The 18,601-nt window shown below is 39.4% G+C and overlaps 1 protein-coding gene across 1 annotated transcript in view; it reads left to right on the forward strand.

Moving 5' to 3' along the window:
- The window catches only part of ARMC10 (armadillo repeat containing 10), a 73,087-nt gene that overhangs the window by 18,544 nt on the left and 35,942 nt on the right, over window positions 1–18,601 (forward strand). The window contains exons 2-4 of the mRNA XM_040260778.1: window positions 9,882–10,030; window positions 12,520–12,654; window positions 15,682–15,858. Of these exons, the coding sequence (XP_040116712.1) occupies window positions 9,882–10,030; window positions 12,520–12,654; window positions 15,682–15,858 (461 nt within the window). The remainder of the gene's footprint in view (window positions 1–9,881; window positions 10,031–12,519; window positions 12,655–15,681; window positions 15,859–18,601) is intronic.

Raw genomic sequence — 18,601 nt, forward strand, 5'->3', positions numbered from 1 at the left:
ATATTAGAAAGGAGGCAAAAGTATAATTACATAATGATTTACTTGGAAAAGCCTAAGAGAATAAACTGAGTAACTTTAGAAACAAGATGAGTTGAATAAAGTAATTTGAATGCAAGATAAATATACCCTATAGCTTTTTGTATATAAGCAGTAACTAATTCAAAATATAATTGAAAAGATTTTATGATAGCTGTAAAATCTTTAAAAACTAGGAACACATCTAGCAAGAAGCCTATACGAAAATAATTTTTATGAAGGACATAGACTCCATAAAGAGACAAAACATATTATGTTCCTGATTGGAATGATTCTGTATGGTGACAATTATCTTGAAATTTATCTTACTCTAATGTTATTATTTGGTAGTCACTTTTCTTTGAGAATCATAATTTCTCCTCAGTTTACTTGAAGAGATGGAGAACTACTGAGCCTAAAACTCTTTTACTGTCTTACTAGCATAAAGCTAGGTGGAGAACTGGGGCATAACATACCTGACTGCCTCACCGATATAATAACGATTCAGAAACTAACCAGTTGAGATGCTGGACATTTGGTCATCACCGTCCTCTAAACTTTTTAGACCTTTAAGGCCTATATTTCTTTACTGAAAAAGTAAAATGTGATTTTTATTATAAATTCAAGCAGACACCCACCAGTGGGCTGACACCAACTTTGGGAACCCCAAGACCCTGCATCCACTCATAAGTGAGCCAGCAGTAGCTTTGGGTCTGAACTCCACCTACCAGCTGCCAGATACTTTGGACTTCCTAGCCAGCCCCCCCAGAAATCAACTCCACCCACCAGAAGACCAACATTAGATCTGGGAACCCCAGCCCTGTGGTCACTCATCCCAGAACCAAGCCCTTCCCACCAGTGAGCCAGCACTAGGCCTGGGACTCCCAGAGTTTTGCAGCCAGCTCTCTTATGGCCCTGGCAACCAGTTGGACAAAGGGTCTGGCACATCTGCCAGACCACCACAGTAGTCAACCCTCCACAATGGAAGAACCCATGCCCCCCCATGGAGGGAGCACCCCTGGGGATTATAACTCTGTGACCAGAAGGAGTATGCTGTTGGAACCCATAGGGCGTCTCCTACAGAAGACCGTTTCTCCAAGGTCAAGAAACGTAACCAGCATACCAGATAAATAGAAATAAAGACAGTAAATCAGGCAAAAATATGACAAAGGAACATATTCCAAAGAAGAAACAAGATAAAACCCCAGAAGGGCTAAATGAAGTGGAGATAGGCAGTCTGCCCAATAAAGTGTCTGAAATAATGATAAAGATGATTAAAAAATTCGGGAGAAGAATGGATGAGTACAGTGAAATGTTTACAAATTGGAAGATGTAAAGAAGACCCAAACAAAGCTGAAAAAGACAATAACTGATTTAAAAAATATACTTCAAAAAATCAACAGAAGAAGAATAGTGAGCTGGAAGACAATATAGTGGCAATTATTGAAGCTGAACAGGGGTGGGGGAAAGTAGTTTGAGAGACCTTTGGGACAACATTAAGCACACTAATATCACATAATGGCAGCAGTCCCCAAACTTTTTGGCACCAGGGACCAGTTTCATAGAAGACAGTCTTTCCATGAATAGTGGGCAGTTGGTGGTTTTGGGATAATTCAGGCACATTACATTTATTGTACACTTTATTTCTGTTATTACATCAGCTTCACCTTAGATCATCAGGCATTAGATCCCGAAGGTTGGGCACCCCTCAATCATGGTGTCCTGGAAGGAGAAAAAGAGAAAGGGGCAAAGAACATATTTGAAGACATAATAGTTGAAATCCCTTCTAACCTGGGAAAGGAAACAGACGTCCAAATCCAGGAAGCAGAGAGACTTCTTAACAGGATCACCCAAAGGAGATCAGTCCTGGGTGTTCATTGGAAGGACTGATGTTGAAGCTGAAACTCCAGTACTTTAGCCACCCGATGTGAACCTAATTTGACTGACTCATTTGAAAAGACCCTGATGCTGAGAAAGATTGGGGGCAGGAGGAGAAGGGGAGAGGATGAGATGCTTGGATGGCATCACCGACTCAATGGACATGACTTTGGGTAAACTCCGGGAGTTGGTGATGGACACGGAGGCCTGGTGTGCTGTGGTTCATGGGGTCGCAAAGAGTCGGACACAACTGAGTAACTGAACTGAAAGAGGATCACACCAAGACACACTGTAATTAAAATAGCAAAAAGTAAGATAAAGAGAGAATATTAAAAGCTCCAAAGGAAAAGCAACAAGTTCCATGCAAGCAAATTTGAGTATGTCTGTCAGCTAACTTTTCAGCACAAACTCTGCAGACCAGAGGGAAGTGGGACAATATATTTAAAGTTGTAAAAAGGAAAAACCTACTGGGCAAGGCTGTTGCTCAGATTTGATGGAAAGAATGAAAATTTTAGAAACAAGCAAAAGCTGAGTTCAGCACCATCAAATCAGCTTAATAAGGTGTTTTTTTTTTTTTTTTAATGTTGGAGTATAGTTGATTGGCAGTATGTGTTAGTTTCAGGTGTACAGCGAAGTGATTCAGTTATACACATATCCCTTCTCTTTCAGATTCTTTTCCTGTCTAGGTTATTACAAAATATTGAGTTCCCTATGCTACACAGTAGATCGTTGAACATGTTTTATATATAGTAGTGTGTATATGTTAATTCCAGTCTCCTAATTTATCCCTCCTCCCTGCCTTTCCCCTTTGGTAACCATAAGTTTGATTTTTTTTTTCTTTTAATTTTCCTGGCTCTGCCAAGAGCACAGTGTAGGGTGCGTGTTCTTGTGGTCAGCAGTTTTCATCCGCTTTCTGTAAAAACAAAGGGAATGTGTGTCAGGCCTTTATCTGTATCTTTCAAGGAACTGGGAGTTTGGTGATTCTGTTATGTGGCAGGATTATAGTCTAAATTGTTACCAGTTCCTTAGTCCAACAGCTGTTCTTTGTTTCTTCTTCTTCCCATTTCCCAATCATTAACTGTTGAGTAAGCATTTTACTTCAAAAGACAAGGACACAGGCTTGTACACATTTCAGAATGATCATCTCTGGGTCCATCCAAAGAAATGTTAGTGCAAATGGCATTATTTCATTCTCTTTTATAGCTAAGTAATATTCCATTGTATATATATGTACCACATCTTTTTCTGTTCCTTTGTGGATGGGCATTTTGGTTACTTCCGTGTCTTGGCTATTATAAATAGTGCCGCAGTGAACAGTGGGCACACATACCTTTTTGAATTACTTTCTCCAGATATATACCCAGGAGTGGGCTTGCTAGGTCATATGGTAGCACAATTTTTCGTTTTTTAAGGAACCTCCATTCTGTTCTCCGCAGTGGTTGCACCGATTTACATCCCCACCAACAGTGTATAGGACGAGGCCCTCTTCTCCAAACCCTCTGCAGCATTTTTGTTTGTAGATTTTTTGATGATGGCCATTCTGACAAGTGTGAGGTGATACTTCCACATAGTTTTGATTTGTATTTCTCTAATAATTAGTGATGTTGAGTATCTTTTCATGTGTTTTTCGGCCATCTGTATGTCTTTGGAGAAATGTCTATTTAGATCCTCCGCCCATTTTTTTGGTTAGGTTTTTTCTTTTTTTAAATAATGAGCTGCATCAGCTGTTTGTATATATTGGAGACTAACCCCTTGTCAGTTGCTTTGTTTTCAAGTATTTTCTCCTATTCTGTGGGTTGTCTTCTTGTTTTCTTGATGGTTTTATTTTTGTTTTTACTTTCATTACTCTAGGAGGTGATTCAAAAACAATATTGCTGCAATAGGTATCAGAGAGAATTCTACCTAGATTTTCCTCTTAGGGGTTTTATAGTATCTGGAATTATATTTAGATTTTGAATTTGTTTTTGTGCATGGTGTTAGGGAGTGTTCTAATTTCATCCTTTAACATGTTGCTGTCCAGTTTGCCCAGCACCCCATGTTAAAGAGACTGTGTTTTCTCTATTGTACATTGTTGCCCCCTTTTTGTAGTTGACCATTGGTGTATGGGGCTTCCCTGGTGGCTCAGACAGTAAAGAATCTGCCTGCAATGTGGGAGACCTGGGTTCAATCCCTGGGTCGGAGAGATCCCTGAAGGAGGGCATGGCATCCCACTCCAGTATTCTTGCCTGGAGAATCCCCATGGACTGAGGAGTCTGCTGGGCTACAGTCCATGGAGTTGCAAAGAGTCGGACATGACCGAGCACCTAAGCAAAGCACAGCACATCGGTGCATGGGTTTATCTCTGGAGTTTTATCCTGGTCCATTGATCTATATTTCTGCTTTTGTGCCAGTAACATTGTTTTGTTGACTCTAGCATTGTAGTATAGTCTGAAGTCAAGAGACTTGATGCCTCCAGCTCCATTTTTCTTTTTCAAGATTGGTTTGACTATTTGGGGTCTTCTGTGTTTCCATACAAATTATAAAAAAAAAATTGTTCTAATTCTGTGAAAAATGCCATTGGTAGTTTGATAGGTATTTAATTTAATTGGTAGATTGCTTGGCTTAGTATAGTCATTTCAATGATACTGATTCGTCCAACCCAAGAACATGGTTTATCTTTCCATCCGTTTGTGTCATCTTCAGTATCTTTCATCAGTCTTATACTTTTTAAAGTACAGGTCTTTTATCTCCTTAGGTAAGTTTGTTTCTTGGTATTTTATTCTTTGTGATGTGAAGGCAAATGGGATTTTTCCCTTAATTTGTTGTTCTGATCTTTCTTTGCTAGTGTATAGAAATGTGACAGATTTCTGTTTTTTAATTTTGTATCCTGCAACTTAACTAAATTCACTGATGAGCTTTAGTAGTTTTCTGGTAACGTCTTTAGGAATTTCAAAGTATAGTATCATGTCATTGGCAAACAGTGAATTTTACTTCTTTTCCTCTTTGGATTCCTTTTCTTTCTTTTTCTTTTCTGATTGCCCATGGATATGCCTTTAAAAATTATGTTAAGTAATAGTGGTGAGAGTGGAGTTCCTGGCCTTAAAGGAAATGCTTTTGGTTTTCACCACTGAGAATGATGTTTACTATGAATTTGTCATATGTGGCCTTTATTATGTTGGGCTTCCCAGGTGGTGCAGTGGTAGAATCCACCTGCCAATTCAGGAGACAGAAGAGGCACAGGTCCAATCCCTAGGTTGGGAAGATCCCCTGGAGTAGGAAATGGCAACCTACTCCAGTATTCTTGCTTGGAAAATTCCATGGACAGAGGAGCTGGGTGGGCTGTAGTCCATGGGGTTGCAAAGAGTCAGACATAAGTGAGCCCATCCTAAATATATATGGGTGGGGGAGTTTTCTTCTCTGCCCCCTTTCTAGAGAGTTTTTTTTTTTTTTTAATCACAAACAGGTATTGAATTTTGTCAAAAGCTTTTTCTGCATCTATTGAGATGGTCATAATGTTTTTTATTAGTCAGTTTGTTGAAGTGGTGTATCACATTGATTTGTGTATGTTGAGGAATCCTTGCATCCCTGGGATAAATCCCACGTGGTAGAATTTGCTTATGAAGCCATCTGGTCCCAGACTTTTGTTTCTTGGGAGCTTTTTAATCACAGTTGCAATTTCAGTACTTGTGATTGGTCTATTTATATTTTCTGTTTCTTCCTGGTTCAGTCTCAGGACATGGTACCTTTCCAAGAGGTTGTCCATTTTATTGGCGTATAGTTAACTTGTAGTAGTCTCTTATGATCCTTTGTATTTCTGTGATGTCAGTTGTAACTTCTTTTTCATTTATAATTTTATTGATTTGAGCCCATCTCCTACTTAATTGGGCACTCAACATTGCTAATTATTAGAGAGATGCCACTTAAAACCACAATGATATATCATCTCACACCTGTCAGAATGGCTGTCATCAAAAAGGCCACAAATAACAGATGCTGGTGAGGATGTGAGAAAAGGGAATCATTATACACTGTTAGTGAGAGTGTAAATTGGTGCAGCCACTGTCAAAAACAGTATGGAACTTCCTCATAAAACTAAAATTGAGACTACCCTATGATCTAGCAATTCCACTCTTGGATTTGTATCAAGAGATATAAAAATGCTTTAAGGTTGGCACTGTTGTTATTCAGTCACTAAGTCACGTCTGACTCTTTGCAACCGCGTGGCCTGCAGTACTCTGTGCTTCCCTCTTCACTCTCTCACAGAGTTTGCTCAGATTCATGTCCATTGAGTCAGTGTTGCTGTTTAACCATCTCATCCTCTGCCACCCTCCTGTTTTCTTTCCCAGCATCAGGGTCTTTTCTAATGAGTCGACTCTTTGCATCAGATGGCCAAAGTATTGGAGCTTCAGCATCAATCCTTCCAGTGAATATTCAGGGTTGATTTCCTTTAGGATTAACTGGTTTGATCTTCTTCCAGTCCAGGAGACTCTCAAGAGTCTTCTGCAGCACCTCAATTTAAAAGCATCATTTCTTTGGCACCCAGCCTTCTTTATGGTCCAACACTCATATCTGTACATGACTACTGGAAAAACCATAGCTTTGACTAGACAGACCTTTGTAGGCAAAGTGGTTTCTTTGTTTTTTAATATGCTATCTAAGTTTATTATAGCTTTCCTTCCAAGAAGCAAGCGTCTTTTAATTCCATGGCTGCAGTCACCATCTGCAGTGATTTTGGAGCCCAACAAAATAAAGTCTGTCACTGCTTCTACTTTTTCCTTTTCTATTTGCCATGAAGTGATGGGCCTGGATGCCATGATCTTAGTTTTTTGAATGTTGAGTTTTAAGCCAGGTTTTTCACTCTCCTCTTTCACCCTGATCAAGAGACTCTTTAGTTCCTCGTTGCTTTCTGCCCTAAGGGTGGTGTCATCTGTGTATCTGAGGTTGTTGATATTTCTCCAGACAATCTTAATTCCAGTTTGTGATTCATCCAGCCTGGCATTTCACATGACGTACTCTGCATAGAAGTTAATTAAACAGGGTGACAGTATACAGCCTTTTTGTATTCCTTTCTCAATTTGGAACCAGCCCATTGTTCCATATAAGGTTCTAACTGTTGCTTCTTGACCTGAATACAGCTTTCTCAGGAGACAGTTAGGTGGTCTGGTATTCCCATCTCTTTAAGAATTTTTCACATTTGTGATCCTACACAGCCAAAGGTTTTATCATAGTCAATGAAGCAAAGGTTAGACTTTTTTTTTGAATTCTCATGTTTTCTCTATGATCCAGTGAATGTTTGCAATTTGATCTCTCGTTCTTCTGCCTTTCCAGCTTTAGAAATGGGTACATCTGGAAGTTCTTAGCTCAAGTACTGCTGAAGCCTGGTGTGAAGGATTTTGAGCATAAGCTTTCTAGCTTGCAAAATAAGCATAGTTGTCTGGTAGTTTGAACATTCTTTGATACTGCTCTTCTTTGGAATTGGAATGAAAACTAACCTTTTCCAGTCCTCTGGCCACTGCCGAGTTTTCCAAATTTGCTGGCGTATTGAGTGCAGCATTTTAATAGCAGCATCTTTTAAGATTTGAAATAGCTCCGCTGGAATTTCATCACCTCCACTAGCTTGATTTGTAATAATGTTTCCTAAGTTCCACTTCACTTCACACTGCAGGATGTCTGGCTCTAGGTGAGTGACCACACCATCGTGGTTATCCAGGTCATTAAGAGCTTTTTTGTACAGTTCTGTGTATTCTTGCCACCTCTTCTTAATCTCTTCTGCTTCTGTTCGGTCCTTACTGTTTCTCTTCTTCATCGTGCCCATCCTTGTATGAAATGTCCCCTTGATAACTCCAGTTTTCTGAAGCGATCTCTAGTCTTTCCCATTCTATTGTCTTCCTGTTCTTTGCACTGTTAACTCCCTTGGAATAGATGAAGAAACTGAGGCTTAGAGAAGTCATGTCTCTCAGCTGGTAAATAGCTTAGCTGGAATTTGAACTAGACTTAACCTTGGCTTTCTTTTAACTACCACATTACACCTCCTTCTTTCAAGAGAAAATTCTATGCTTTAACCCTTTTCTCTATAAAATTTTATTTGGCTATTCGTTAATAATTTATATATCTATAAAACTTTTTAATGGTTTGTGGGAAAATGTATGAGGAAGTTATAGACTTTGAAATAGTTTGGAGGTATGAATGAGTTAAATGTATCCTTTTTATGCCATGTGTATATGTATAAAATTACACAACTTCAGGGCTGCATAGGACTTTTGGAATCATTGTAGTGTTTGACCAGCCTTATTTTACATATGAGAAAACTAAGACCCAAAAGAGGTTAGGTGGTTGCCTGCAGCTTTGTGTTTTCATTTCTCTGGTCTCTGCTACTAACTCCTGTGTTAAGTTAGGCAAATCCTTAAATGATTTTGATCTCAGTTTTCTTGTGTGTAAAAACACTTTTGGATGAACCCCCAAGTCTTTCGATATGACAATCTGTGTTTTTATCATTCTTTCACTTACCTTTTCAGATATTGTGTGGGTGAAATAATTGTATACAGTGTAAATGAGGTGGGTAGTGGGTTCGGGAGTAAAGGCATGGTCTAAAGATTCTGATTATGAGACATGGGAGTGAGAGTCTGCTCCCTCTTTGGCTTTTAGATTTTCCTGATAGTTGATTTCTTATTTGGCTTCGTCAGGACATCAGATCACCTATTGGTTCTCATAATCTAAGCTTGTCCATTTACCTCATATTTGTCTGTGATTCCTCTTTAAGTAATATACTCTATTTTAATATAATAGTATGTGTTTATTGTAAAAAAAAGGAAAAACAAGAAAGAACTCATGAGCACGGGGTAGAAAATTAGTCATTTGTAATCCCAGTATCCAAAGATGATAAATTTCATAATTTGAGACACATTTTATTTTTTAGGATTTGATGAATTATCGTGGGTGGTGAGAGAGAAGTATAAAGCAAAGATGCCCTTGGTTTGGGAAACCAGGTAGATAGTGGTCTCATTCAGTGAGGTAGAGATTTTGGAGCCTAGTAGATCTGTGTGGGAGGGCGATGTATTCAGGATAGAGTACAGTTAGTTTGAGGTGTCTTTAAGGTACCTAAATTGAAGTGCCAGTTAGTAAGTTGATTTATATAATTTAAGCTCCAGAAATAGAGTTCTAACTTGGGAATTAGGATTGAGGAGTCATCAGCATACAGATGAGCACAGCTATGGTATCATACAGTGCACCTATTGTAAATTGCAACCCCCCCACCCACCGCCCCGAACTCCACGGAGGGCAATGTATTGTGGATACTTGTGCTGTCTGACCTGTATTCATAGCTTAATTTGGAAAGAATCATGTTCTATGTTTATAACACAATGACTGCATTATGGAAATGGTTTCTGTTTTCCTGTGGAGATTTCTGTAAAGAGGGTTTTTTAAAAGGTCCAAGCTTTAAACTTCAAAACTTCCTGAGCAGATCCAGCATTTGACCGCTCGCCCTTTTCCTTAGAATGACAGCTTCTGTCATCCCCCCCAGTTGGACTGTTCTTCTAGCATCACAGTCGTCACCCTTGCTCATAGAAACTGAACAAAGGCACCTCACTAGCAGCATGATTGGGTCCCTCGCATAGCTTTTCCTCTGGCCTCTGATCAGAGCAGTTCTCCTAAATGCAAATTCTGTTTCTTAATGAAGTTATGCCTGTGGGAAGTGTTCCACTGGATGGGTGTACCTGATTTTTAGAAAGAAGAAACAAAAAATGCTGTTGGCATGCAGTGCCTTACTAAAAGAAAAGAGAAGTACCAAGACCATCGGCTAATTTCTTAATATCTATAAGGCTCAGTATTTCATCTGTAAATTGAGAATCATAATAGTATCTTCTTCTAAGAGATCACTTGACGATTAAATGAGTTAAGGTATATAAAGTGCTCAAAACTGTGCTTGGCATCAGAGTATGATTCAGGATTTTCTCTTTAAGTCTTATATTGATTTTAACTGAACTTTAAATAACTTTATTCTTATGTAGAAGACTTAACCAGTGGATCATATGATGACACCCTAAATGCTGAACAAGTTCAGAAACTCCTTTACCTGCTTGAATCAACTGAGGATCCTATCATTATCGAACGAGCTTTGGTCACTCTGGGTAACAATGCAGCCTTTTCAGCCAACCAAGTGAGTACCCTAGTCTCCGTAAGCATGCTCCTCCCATTCTCACACACCAGCAATAATTGTGACTCTGATAAGTTACTTAACCTCCCAGAGCCTCAATTTTTTCATCTATATACAGTGTGGTTATGGATATCCACAAAATAATGTTTGTTTACTTCTAAAAAGCATAGCCTAATATATCTATGAAGTTGGTCACCAGCCTCATGTTTGTAATAAGTGTATCTAATCAACACAGTACAATTGCATGGCCTTTTTAATTATTTGCAACTCAGCAGTGCTGCAGTAGAGCAACAGAAGCATCTGACATTTAAGTATGTGCTTTACATTGTACAAGGGCTGACAAGGATGGTTCTGAAGCAGGTGCTCCCTGGACCAACTCTGACAACCACGGACCAGTGTAAATGTAAATGGCTTCTGCTTCCCCCAACCCTCCCATGGAGAAAGAGTCAAACAGATTTTGTCATTATTTTCAGCTAATGCCCTTTGTTAACCTTGTCATGAATGCAAAATTTTGAATTTACACTTCATTTCAGTCCATCTTTATCCATCGTGTCAAGGTTAGCTCTAGAGATTTATAGGGAGATATAAGGAATATGTGTGTATTAAACTTAGGTTATTTTAAAATGAAAAGGGAAAATACTGAGCTCAGTTAACTTGGATGTCCAAGGATAGCTTTGGTTTGAGACACAAGTGTGACTAGAGATCAAGGTTACAGAAAGCATTATCAAACCTCTCTCTTTCTTTCGCTGTCTCTTGACTGCTTGCCCCTACTTCTTTTTGTGTAATGATTTTTGTCTCTCTGGCCACAAAGAGGTTTTCTTCACAAGGATGGAACAAAAGCCACTGGCCTCTCAAGCTTTCTTCGAGCCTCATGATCTAAAAGGTGGAGTTACTCTATCAGTATCAAGTGCCAACCCTTTGGCTCGATTGTTGGGCTGGCCTGGGCCATGATTAGCGGGTCCTGGCTCACATGCAGACAAAAACAGCAGGGAGGGTGTGAACACAGTGGAGCTGCAGTCTCACCAGGAACTGTGTGGGATAGAGGAGGTGCTGTGTCTCTCCCCATAGAAAGAGGGCTGCCAGGCAGACAAAAATAACAGATGGTGACTAGCTTATTAGCATGTCTATATTGAAGGTATTTCTGATGCCATAGTTTTATATTCCTTTGAAACAAACTGTAGTCAGAGTGGGTGGGAAGCCACTGGTGAACAAGTACTTTCTTGGGCAATAGGAGTTGCTGTCCCTTGTCATCAGTTATGATGCCTTCATCTACTTTTATAATACAGTTTTTTTTTTTAAGACTGTCTCCTAGTAACTACAAGTCCTTAGGAAGAACCTGAAATTGCAGAGGGAAAGCTTCTTTATCTCTTTTCTTGATAGAACAGCATGTTTTGACCTGACAGGAGTCATTTTTCAGCTTATTTTTCTTGTAGGAAATGAAGCATTATGCCTCTTTCAATGTTGGGATGAAGGCACATAATATTTAGTGTTGCAATTGGCTGTGAGAAATCCCCAGATTATTTTTCCTTTGAAAATTTGGGCATCATTTCCAAACTGTGTGGAACTTCAATTCTTCAGAATGTTAATAAGTGTTCCTCTCCTCCCACAATTGAAAAACGATCTTCTTTTTGGATAAAGTTTATAGAAGTACAATATTCAATACTCCACTCTTGGAGATTCCAATCACATGACCATAGGATTGCATCACGGTAAAGAAACATGTTTACTCTTGTTATAACCAGAGTTTCTCAAACTTACTTATCTATGAAACCTACTCTTTTAAATGAGACTTTTGGTTACACTTGGTCTTCGTTGCTGCACTTGGTCTTCGTTGCTATTTGCTATGAACACGGGCTTTTCATTGCAGAGGCTTCTCTTGAGCACAGGCTCTAGGCGCATGGACATCAGTAGTTGCAGCACGTGGGCTCAGCAGTTGTGGCACACGGGTGTAGTTGCTTCATGGCCTGTGAATCTTCCCGACCAGAGATTGAACCTGTGTCCCCCACGTTGGCAGGTGGTCTCTTAACCACTGTACCACCAGCGAAGTCCCAAATCTCCTTTTTAAAAAGGGAGCATCTGTTTACATCTTGAGGGATTAGTATTCCAAAGTATTCATTTCAGCAAAACACTAGTTTTGTTCTACATCCTAATTCATTTCCAAATTGCCCTGTAAGAGAGCGATAACTTATTTCAAAGTAAAATTATTTTGTTTGTAAATTACTTTGAGATCACTGTAGGAGCTCTACAAATCTTCATTGGATATCTCCATGCTATAGTTTAAATATTACATATATTAATAATTTATTTTCAGTTAGTTTCTTTAGCTGTAAAATTATGAGTAGTAAACTTTTTAAAAAAATAGGAATTAGAGGTTGTATATGGGAACATTATTTCCAAAGAGTCATTAATTTTTATTTGTATTTGTAGATGCAAAGAATGTAATAAAGGGGAGGTTGAATATCGAAGTCATGGTTCTGTTTTTCTCCTCCTAGATCGTTATTCGTGAATTGGGTGGTATTCCAATCGTTGGAAGCAAAATCAACAATCCCAATCAGAGTATTAAAGAGAAAGCTTTAAATGCACTGAATAACCTGAGTGTGAATGTTGAAAATCAAATCAAGATAAAGGTAAGTTACCTGAATTTACAAAAGGTAAAGTTTTCTAATAAATGAGAGAGGGAAAAAAGGTAAGTAATGACATTTCAGTAGACCATACTTTATAGCTTTTAGCCAAGAATTTATTATTGAATTTATTATTATAAAGCCAGATTTATTATTTCTGGCTTTATTGAGATATAATCAACATAAATATTGTATAAGTTTAAGGTATAAAACATGATTTGATACATGTATATATTGCAAAGTGATTACCACTACTGCATAGCGTTGGGGTTGCAGGTGGTGCTAGTGGTAAGCTACCTGCCTGCCATTGCAGCTAGACATAACAGACGCGGGTTTGGTCCCTAGGTTGGAAAGATCCCCTGGAGGATGGCACGGCAACCCACTTCAGTATTCTTTCCTGCAGAAGCCCATTGACAGAGGAACCTGGTGGTCTGTGGTCCATAGAGTCCCGGAGTTGGACACGACTGAAGCGACTTAGCATGCATGCACTATAGTGCAGTAGCTATCACCTCCATCGCCTCATAATTACCTGTGTGTGTGCGTGTGGTGAGAACATTTGAGATCTACTCTCTTAGCATGCAAGTATACCATATAGTATTGTGAAGTGTAGTTATCTTGCTGTACATTAGACCCCAGAATGTATTCATTTTATAACTTTTAAGTTTATACACTTTGATCAGACTCTCGCCTTTTCCTTCACCTGAACATGCTACTCTCTGTTTCTGTGAGTGCCTTTTTCATATTCCACTTCTAAGATTTTTGTCTTCTCTGACTTATTTCACTTAGCATAATGCCCTCAGTCCATCCATTTTTCACAAATAGCAGAGTTTCCTTCCTTTTTTATAGTGAATAATATTCCATTGTACATACAGGTTACATTTCCTTTATCCATTTGTCCATAAATCGACATTTAGGTTCTTCTGTGTCTTGGCTCTTGTGGCCCACGCTGCAGTGAACACGGTGGTACAGATCCTGCTTTGAGAGAGTGATTTCTGTTTCCTTTGGATCCGTACCCAAAAGTGGGGTGCTAGACCATATGACAGTTCTAGTTTTAATTTTCTGAAGAATATCCATCCTGGTTTCCATAGTGGCTGCACTAACCACCAGCAGTACACAAGGATTCCTTTTTCTCTTCTTGCCAATACTTGTGACTTCTTGACTTTTTGATAATAACCATTCTAATAAGTGTGAGGTGATATTTCACTGTGGTTTTGATTTGCATTTCCCTGATGATTAGTGATGTTGACCATCTTTTCATAAACCTGTTGACCATTTGTATGTCTTTGGGAAAATGTCTTTTCAGGTCTTCTGCTCATTTTTTATGCAGAATAAGAGGTGCAAGGCACCTGAACCAGTCAATAAGAAGTGCAGTGGACTTTTGAATTTGACGTTCAGTTTAGTCGAAGTGTGAAGAAGGAACCAGGCCAAAGTCAGATAATATCAGCAGAAAGACACAATAAGTTAGGAAATAACATTAATTCAACTTTTTTTTTGAGCTCATGCTCTGTGTTGCAGAGTTTAGAAATGAACATGATTAACTCTTGTAAGAAAGCTAGAAAGAGGGATAAGGCAAGTCCAAAAAGACTTGTAATTCAAGGCAGAACATGATGAAATACTTTAAGGAAAAATGCAAGTAAAATATTGTTGAATACACAGAAAGGAGAGTTTTCATTCAGAAGTTTCTGTAAAAGGTAGAGCCCAAGCTGGTTCATGAAACTGTCCAAGGTTTCTACAGCCAGAGTTGAGGAATGAGGGAATCCCAAGAGAAAGGAACAAGGTGAGGTAGGCAAACTCCAGGAATAACTGAGGTGGCCTGTTTGGTAATTTTGTTGCTAGAACTGAAGTGAAGAAAAGATTCAGAGCCAAAAAGGGTGTAAATGCTCAGCACATTTTAGGAATCGCTTGGAAAGACAGGAGCATCCTATGAAAATACATGATTTTAAGCTAAGGAAATACCGTTTTTTAAAAGGATGGATGCATAATGAAATTGTAACCCAGGACAGATTGATTTGTAAATATCATTTGGATTGTGAAACCAGATTAAAAATTTAATCTGTTTTACTTACGCAATTTGCTTCACTTCATTTTCGTTTCTGTGGTAACATGAATACATTTGGAAATTTTTTAAAGTTAGTACTGGCTTATGGGACAGTTGGTAATTCCTTAGCATTTTATATTAGGGAATTTTTCTTACCAATTAGAACTTTTGATGAATCTCAGACTTAGGTGAATATCAGTTACTTGTGAGACATAATTTTTTCAAGCTGGAAGGCTTGTGGCCAGACATAGAAAATAGAGTTTCAGGAAATCCTCTGTCCCCCTAGGTTTAGTCTAGACCTATCATGTGTGACATGGGCGTACGACTAGCATTGCATTACTTTTAGTCAGTGGTGGTTTACAGCATTATAAAGGAGTAATTCATCCACATATACGTCATAAATAACAACCTTGGACCAAACAGAGTTTGCCTCTGCTTACTCATAAAAGAAAGAGCTCTGAAGAGAAGCTCTATTTAGTGTCCCTCTCCAGTTCTTTACATCTAACACGATGTGCCCCTAGATCCTACAGCTCAGGTACGGACTCTGGTACGAAATGTCCCCACAGATCTTCTTCCTTATCCTGACATGCCCAGACACAGAAAGGTAGAATTGGGAGGCCCCCAACAAGTGAGAGGCCCCCCACGGGTGTTGAGAGCATGGTCTCTGGGTCTGGACATTGCTCCACTGTCTGGGCAGAGAATCCAGGCTTCTTGAAGGGTTTACAGTCCCTGTCTATAAAATGACCATAATATCGCTGTCTCATTAATTGTCTTAGGGCTGAAGTGAGTATATCTGTAAAATGCTCAGTGCCTGCTATTAATTAGGGAACTCAAAAAAAAAAAAGTTACCCAAGTTTGAGATCTTGATAGAAATGCCATCTTTCTTAAAGAGTCCGTCTCACCCTAAACAATCACCTGGTTCCACTGTGCAGGAGTTACGGTTTAATAGGAAAGTTTTGGAGATTCTAAAAAGATCCCCCTTTTCCCACCTCCAGGTATACGTCAGTCAAGTCTGTGAGGACGTCATCTCTGGCCCCCTGAACTCTGCTGTGCAGCTGGCTGGACTGAGGTTGTTAACCAACATGACGGTGACCAATGCCCACCAGGACATGCTGAGCAGTTACATCACAGACCTGTTCCACGTGTTGGTCACAGGAAACGGAAGCACCAAGGTATGAAGGAAATGGTAGTACAAACACCTATTGCATCTGTGTTATTAAGATTGAAATTCATTTCACAAGTCACATTTTTGATGTTCCTCAAAAAAAAGAGAAAATTTAACATTTATTATTAAAAACCATTCATGGGCCCAAGAAAGAATATTATTTTTATATCCTAACACCGAATTTCAAAATTAACTTATGAAAATGGTCTGTTGTTTCTCTTATCAAAAGAACGATATTCATTTGGTTTTATGAAAATCAGTGTCCTCTTTACAGAAGGAGCTCGTGTTGACTGCACCAGATACAGGACTGTTGTGATCAGAGGAGCCCTTGAGTGGCAGTGCCAGCAATGCCGACCTCCTGATTATCCCCCCACTCCCATTCCCCTTGGTCACCATAAGTTTGTTTTCTAAGTCTGTGGGTCTGTTTCTGTTTGGAAAATGTTATTTGTATAAATGTTAGTTGCCATCTCTCAGTGATGTACACTGTGTTTCTCTAACTGATGTACTTCTCTTAGTATGATCATCTCCAGGTCCATCCCTGTTGCTGCAGTTGACATTCTTTCTTTTTTATGGCTGAGTAAAAGTCCATTGTATATATTTACCACATCCTTCTTATCCACCCATCAGTGGACATTTTGGTTGCTTGCACATCCTAACTATTGTAAATACAGGTGCAGTGAAGGTTAGGGTACATGTCTCTCTTTAAGTTACAGTTTTCTCTGGATATATGCCCATGAGTGGGGTTGTGTGATCATCTGGTAGCTTTTTTTTTTAGTTACTTAAGGAACCTCCATACTGTTCTCCATAGTGACTGTTACCAATTCAAATTCCAGTTAACAGCCTGAGAGGGTTCACTTTGCTTAATGTCCTACCCAGCATGTTTTCACTGTAGACTTGTTGATAATGGTCATTCTGGCTGGTGCAAGGTAACACCTAGTTGTAGTTCAGATTTGCATTTCAGTACTAATAAGTGATGTTGAGCATCTTTTCATGTGCTTTTTTCTTTAAAACAGTGTGTAAAATTTACCTCTTTGCATTGGCTTCTTGAAAGTCTACCCTTTTATGAATTTTCCTTCAATTACCACACCAACATTTGTTCAGGGCAGATATCATTTATAGCCCCAAAGGCCTTGGGAATATAATGTGCCTGTAAGCATCAGTTTTCAAGCTATAGGTATGGGAAATGACCGGAACATGTCAGAAATTCTTCATGCTCAACTCCATTTACTGGGGCAGCAAAGCCTTCCTGAAAAACATCTTCCACAGTTGTAAACAAGGAGGCATGTGCCAGGAAAACAACCAAGCCCTTGTGTCTCTAATTCTCTCTGTTACCCTTCATCACCCAGATTAAACCCAACCTCCACAAGAGCTCTGTGGAGGGCACTGTCTTCCGTTAAATGGGAGGATCCTAAGGAGGAATGCTGGAGGTGGAAACCCGACCACCAGGAGTCTCAGAGCACAGATGATCAAAAGCCCTGCCAGCCCGGAGGGTTCACCATGCTTTGGGGGCAGTATGTTTGGTTTTGGGCTTCCCTGGTGGCTCAGACGTTAAAGCGTCTGCCTGTAACGCGGGAGACCCAGGTTCAATCCCTGGATCGGGAAAATCCCCTGGAGAAGGAAATGGCAATCCACTCTAGTATTCCTGCCTGGAGAATTCCATGGATTGAGGAGCCTGGTAGGCTACAGTCCACGGGGTCACAAAGAGTCGGACATGACTGAGCAACCTCACTTCACTTCATGTTTGGTTTAGCTGTGGGAGGTCTGACCTGGCTCTGGACACTGTGGTTCCACCCAGAGGGGACCAGGCACCTCCTTCCCAGCTCCATCAGTCCCTTAACAGTCCATATTTGGGGATCAAGGCGCTTAGGCTTCAGGAATGTCAACCAGCTTAGGAACCTGAAGCCAGAGAGGAATATAGTAGGCACTCTTTTTTCTTTTCTTTTAATTTTTAGATTCTGTTGGATTGTAGTTGATTTGCACTGCCGTGTTTAAGTGTTTAGTAGCTTGATCCAGTTATATGTAGACATACCTTTGTGATTTGGGGTTATTTTCCCATGTAGGTTATTAGTGTGTCAAGTCGAAAACCCTGTGCTATCGGGTAGGTCCTTGTTGATTACCTGTTTCATTTCTGTTAGTGGGTATGTCTTAATTCTAGCCTCATAATGGATCCCTGCCTTCTGCCTTTCTCCTTTGGTTAGAATAAGTTTGTTTTCCAAATCTGTAATTGTGTTTCTGTTTGGAAAATGTACTTCATTGCTTTCAGTTTTTAGATTCCTCCAATTAGTCATATCATAGTATATTTGTCTTTCTGTCTATGACTTACTTCATATGATCATTTCCAAGTCCATTTACGTTGCTCCAGATGCCATTTCTTCCTTCTGTTTTCTGGCTGAGTAATATTCCCTTCCATAAAATATACCACATCTTCTTGATCCATATGTCTGTGGATATTTTAATTACTTACATATCCAAGCTACTAGTCAGAGTGTATGTTTCTATTCCATGTATGGATTTCTCTGGATGTAGGACAAGGAGTGGGATTTCTAGTTCATATAATAGCTCTATCTTTACTTTCTGAAGGAACCGGCATCATCTCCATAGTGGCGGTTACCACTTTAAAGTCCAGGCAACAGCTTAGCAGGATTCCATTTTCTCTAATTTTTTTCCACTAATTTATGTTTTTAGATTTTTAATGATAGCCATTCTTTGTGCAGCCAAGTGAAACCTCATTGTGCTGTGATAAATTTCAC

This window comes from Oryx dammah, unplaced genomic scaffold (assembly GCF_014754425.2).
Source record: "Oryx dammah isolate SB20612 unplaced genomic scaffold, SCBI_Odam_1.1 HiC_scaffold_18, whole genome shotgun sequence".
Taxonomy (NCBI): domain Eukaryota; kingdom Metazoa; phylum Chordata; class Mammalia; order Artiodactyla; family Bovidae; genus Oryx; species Oryx dammah.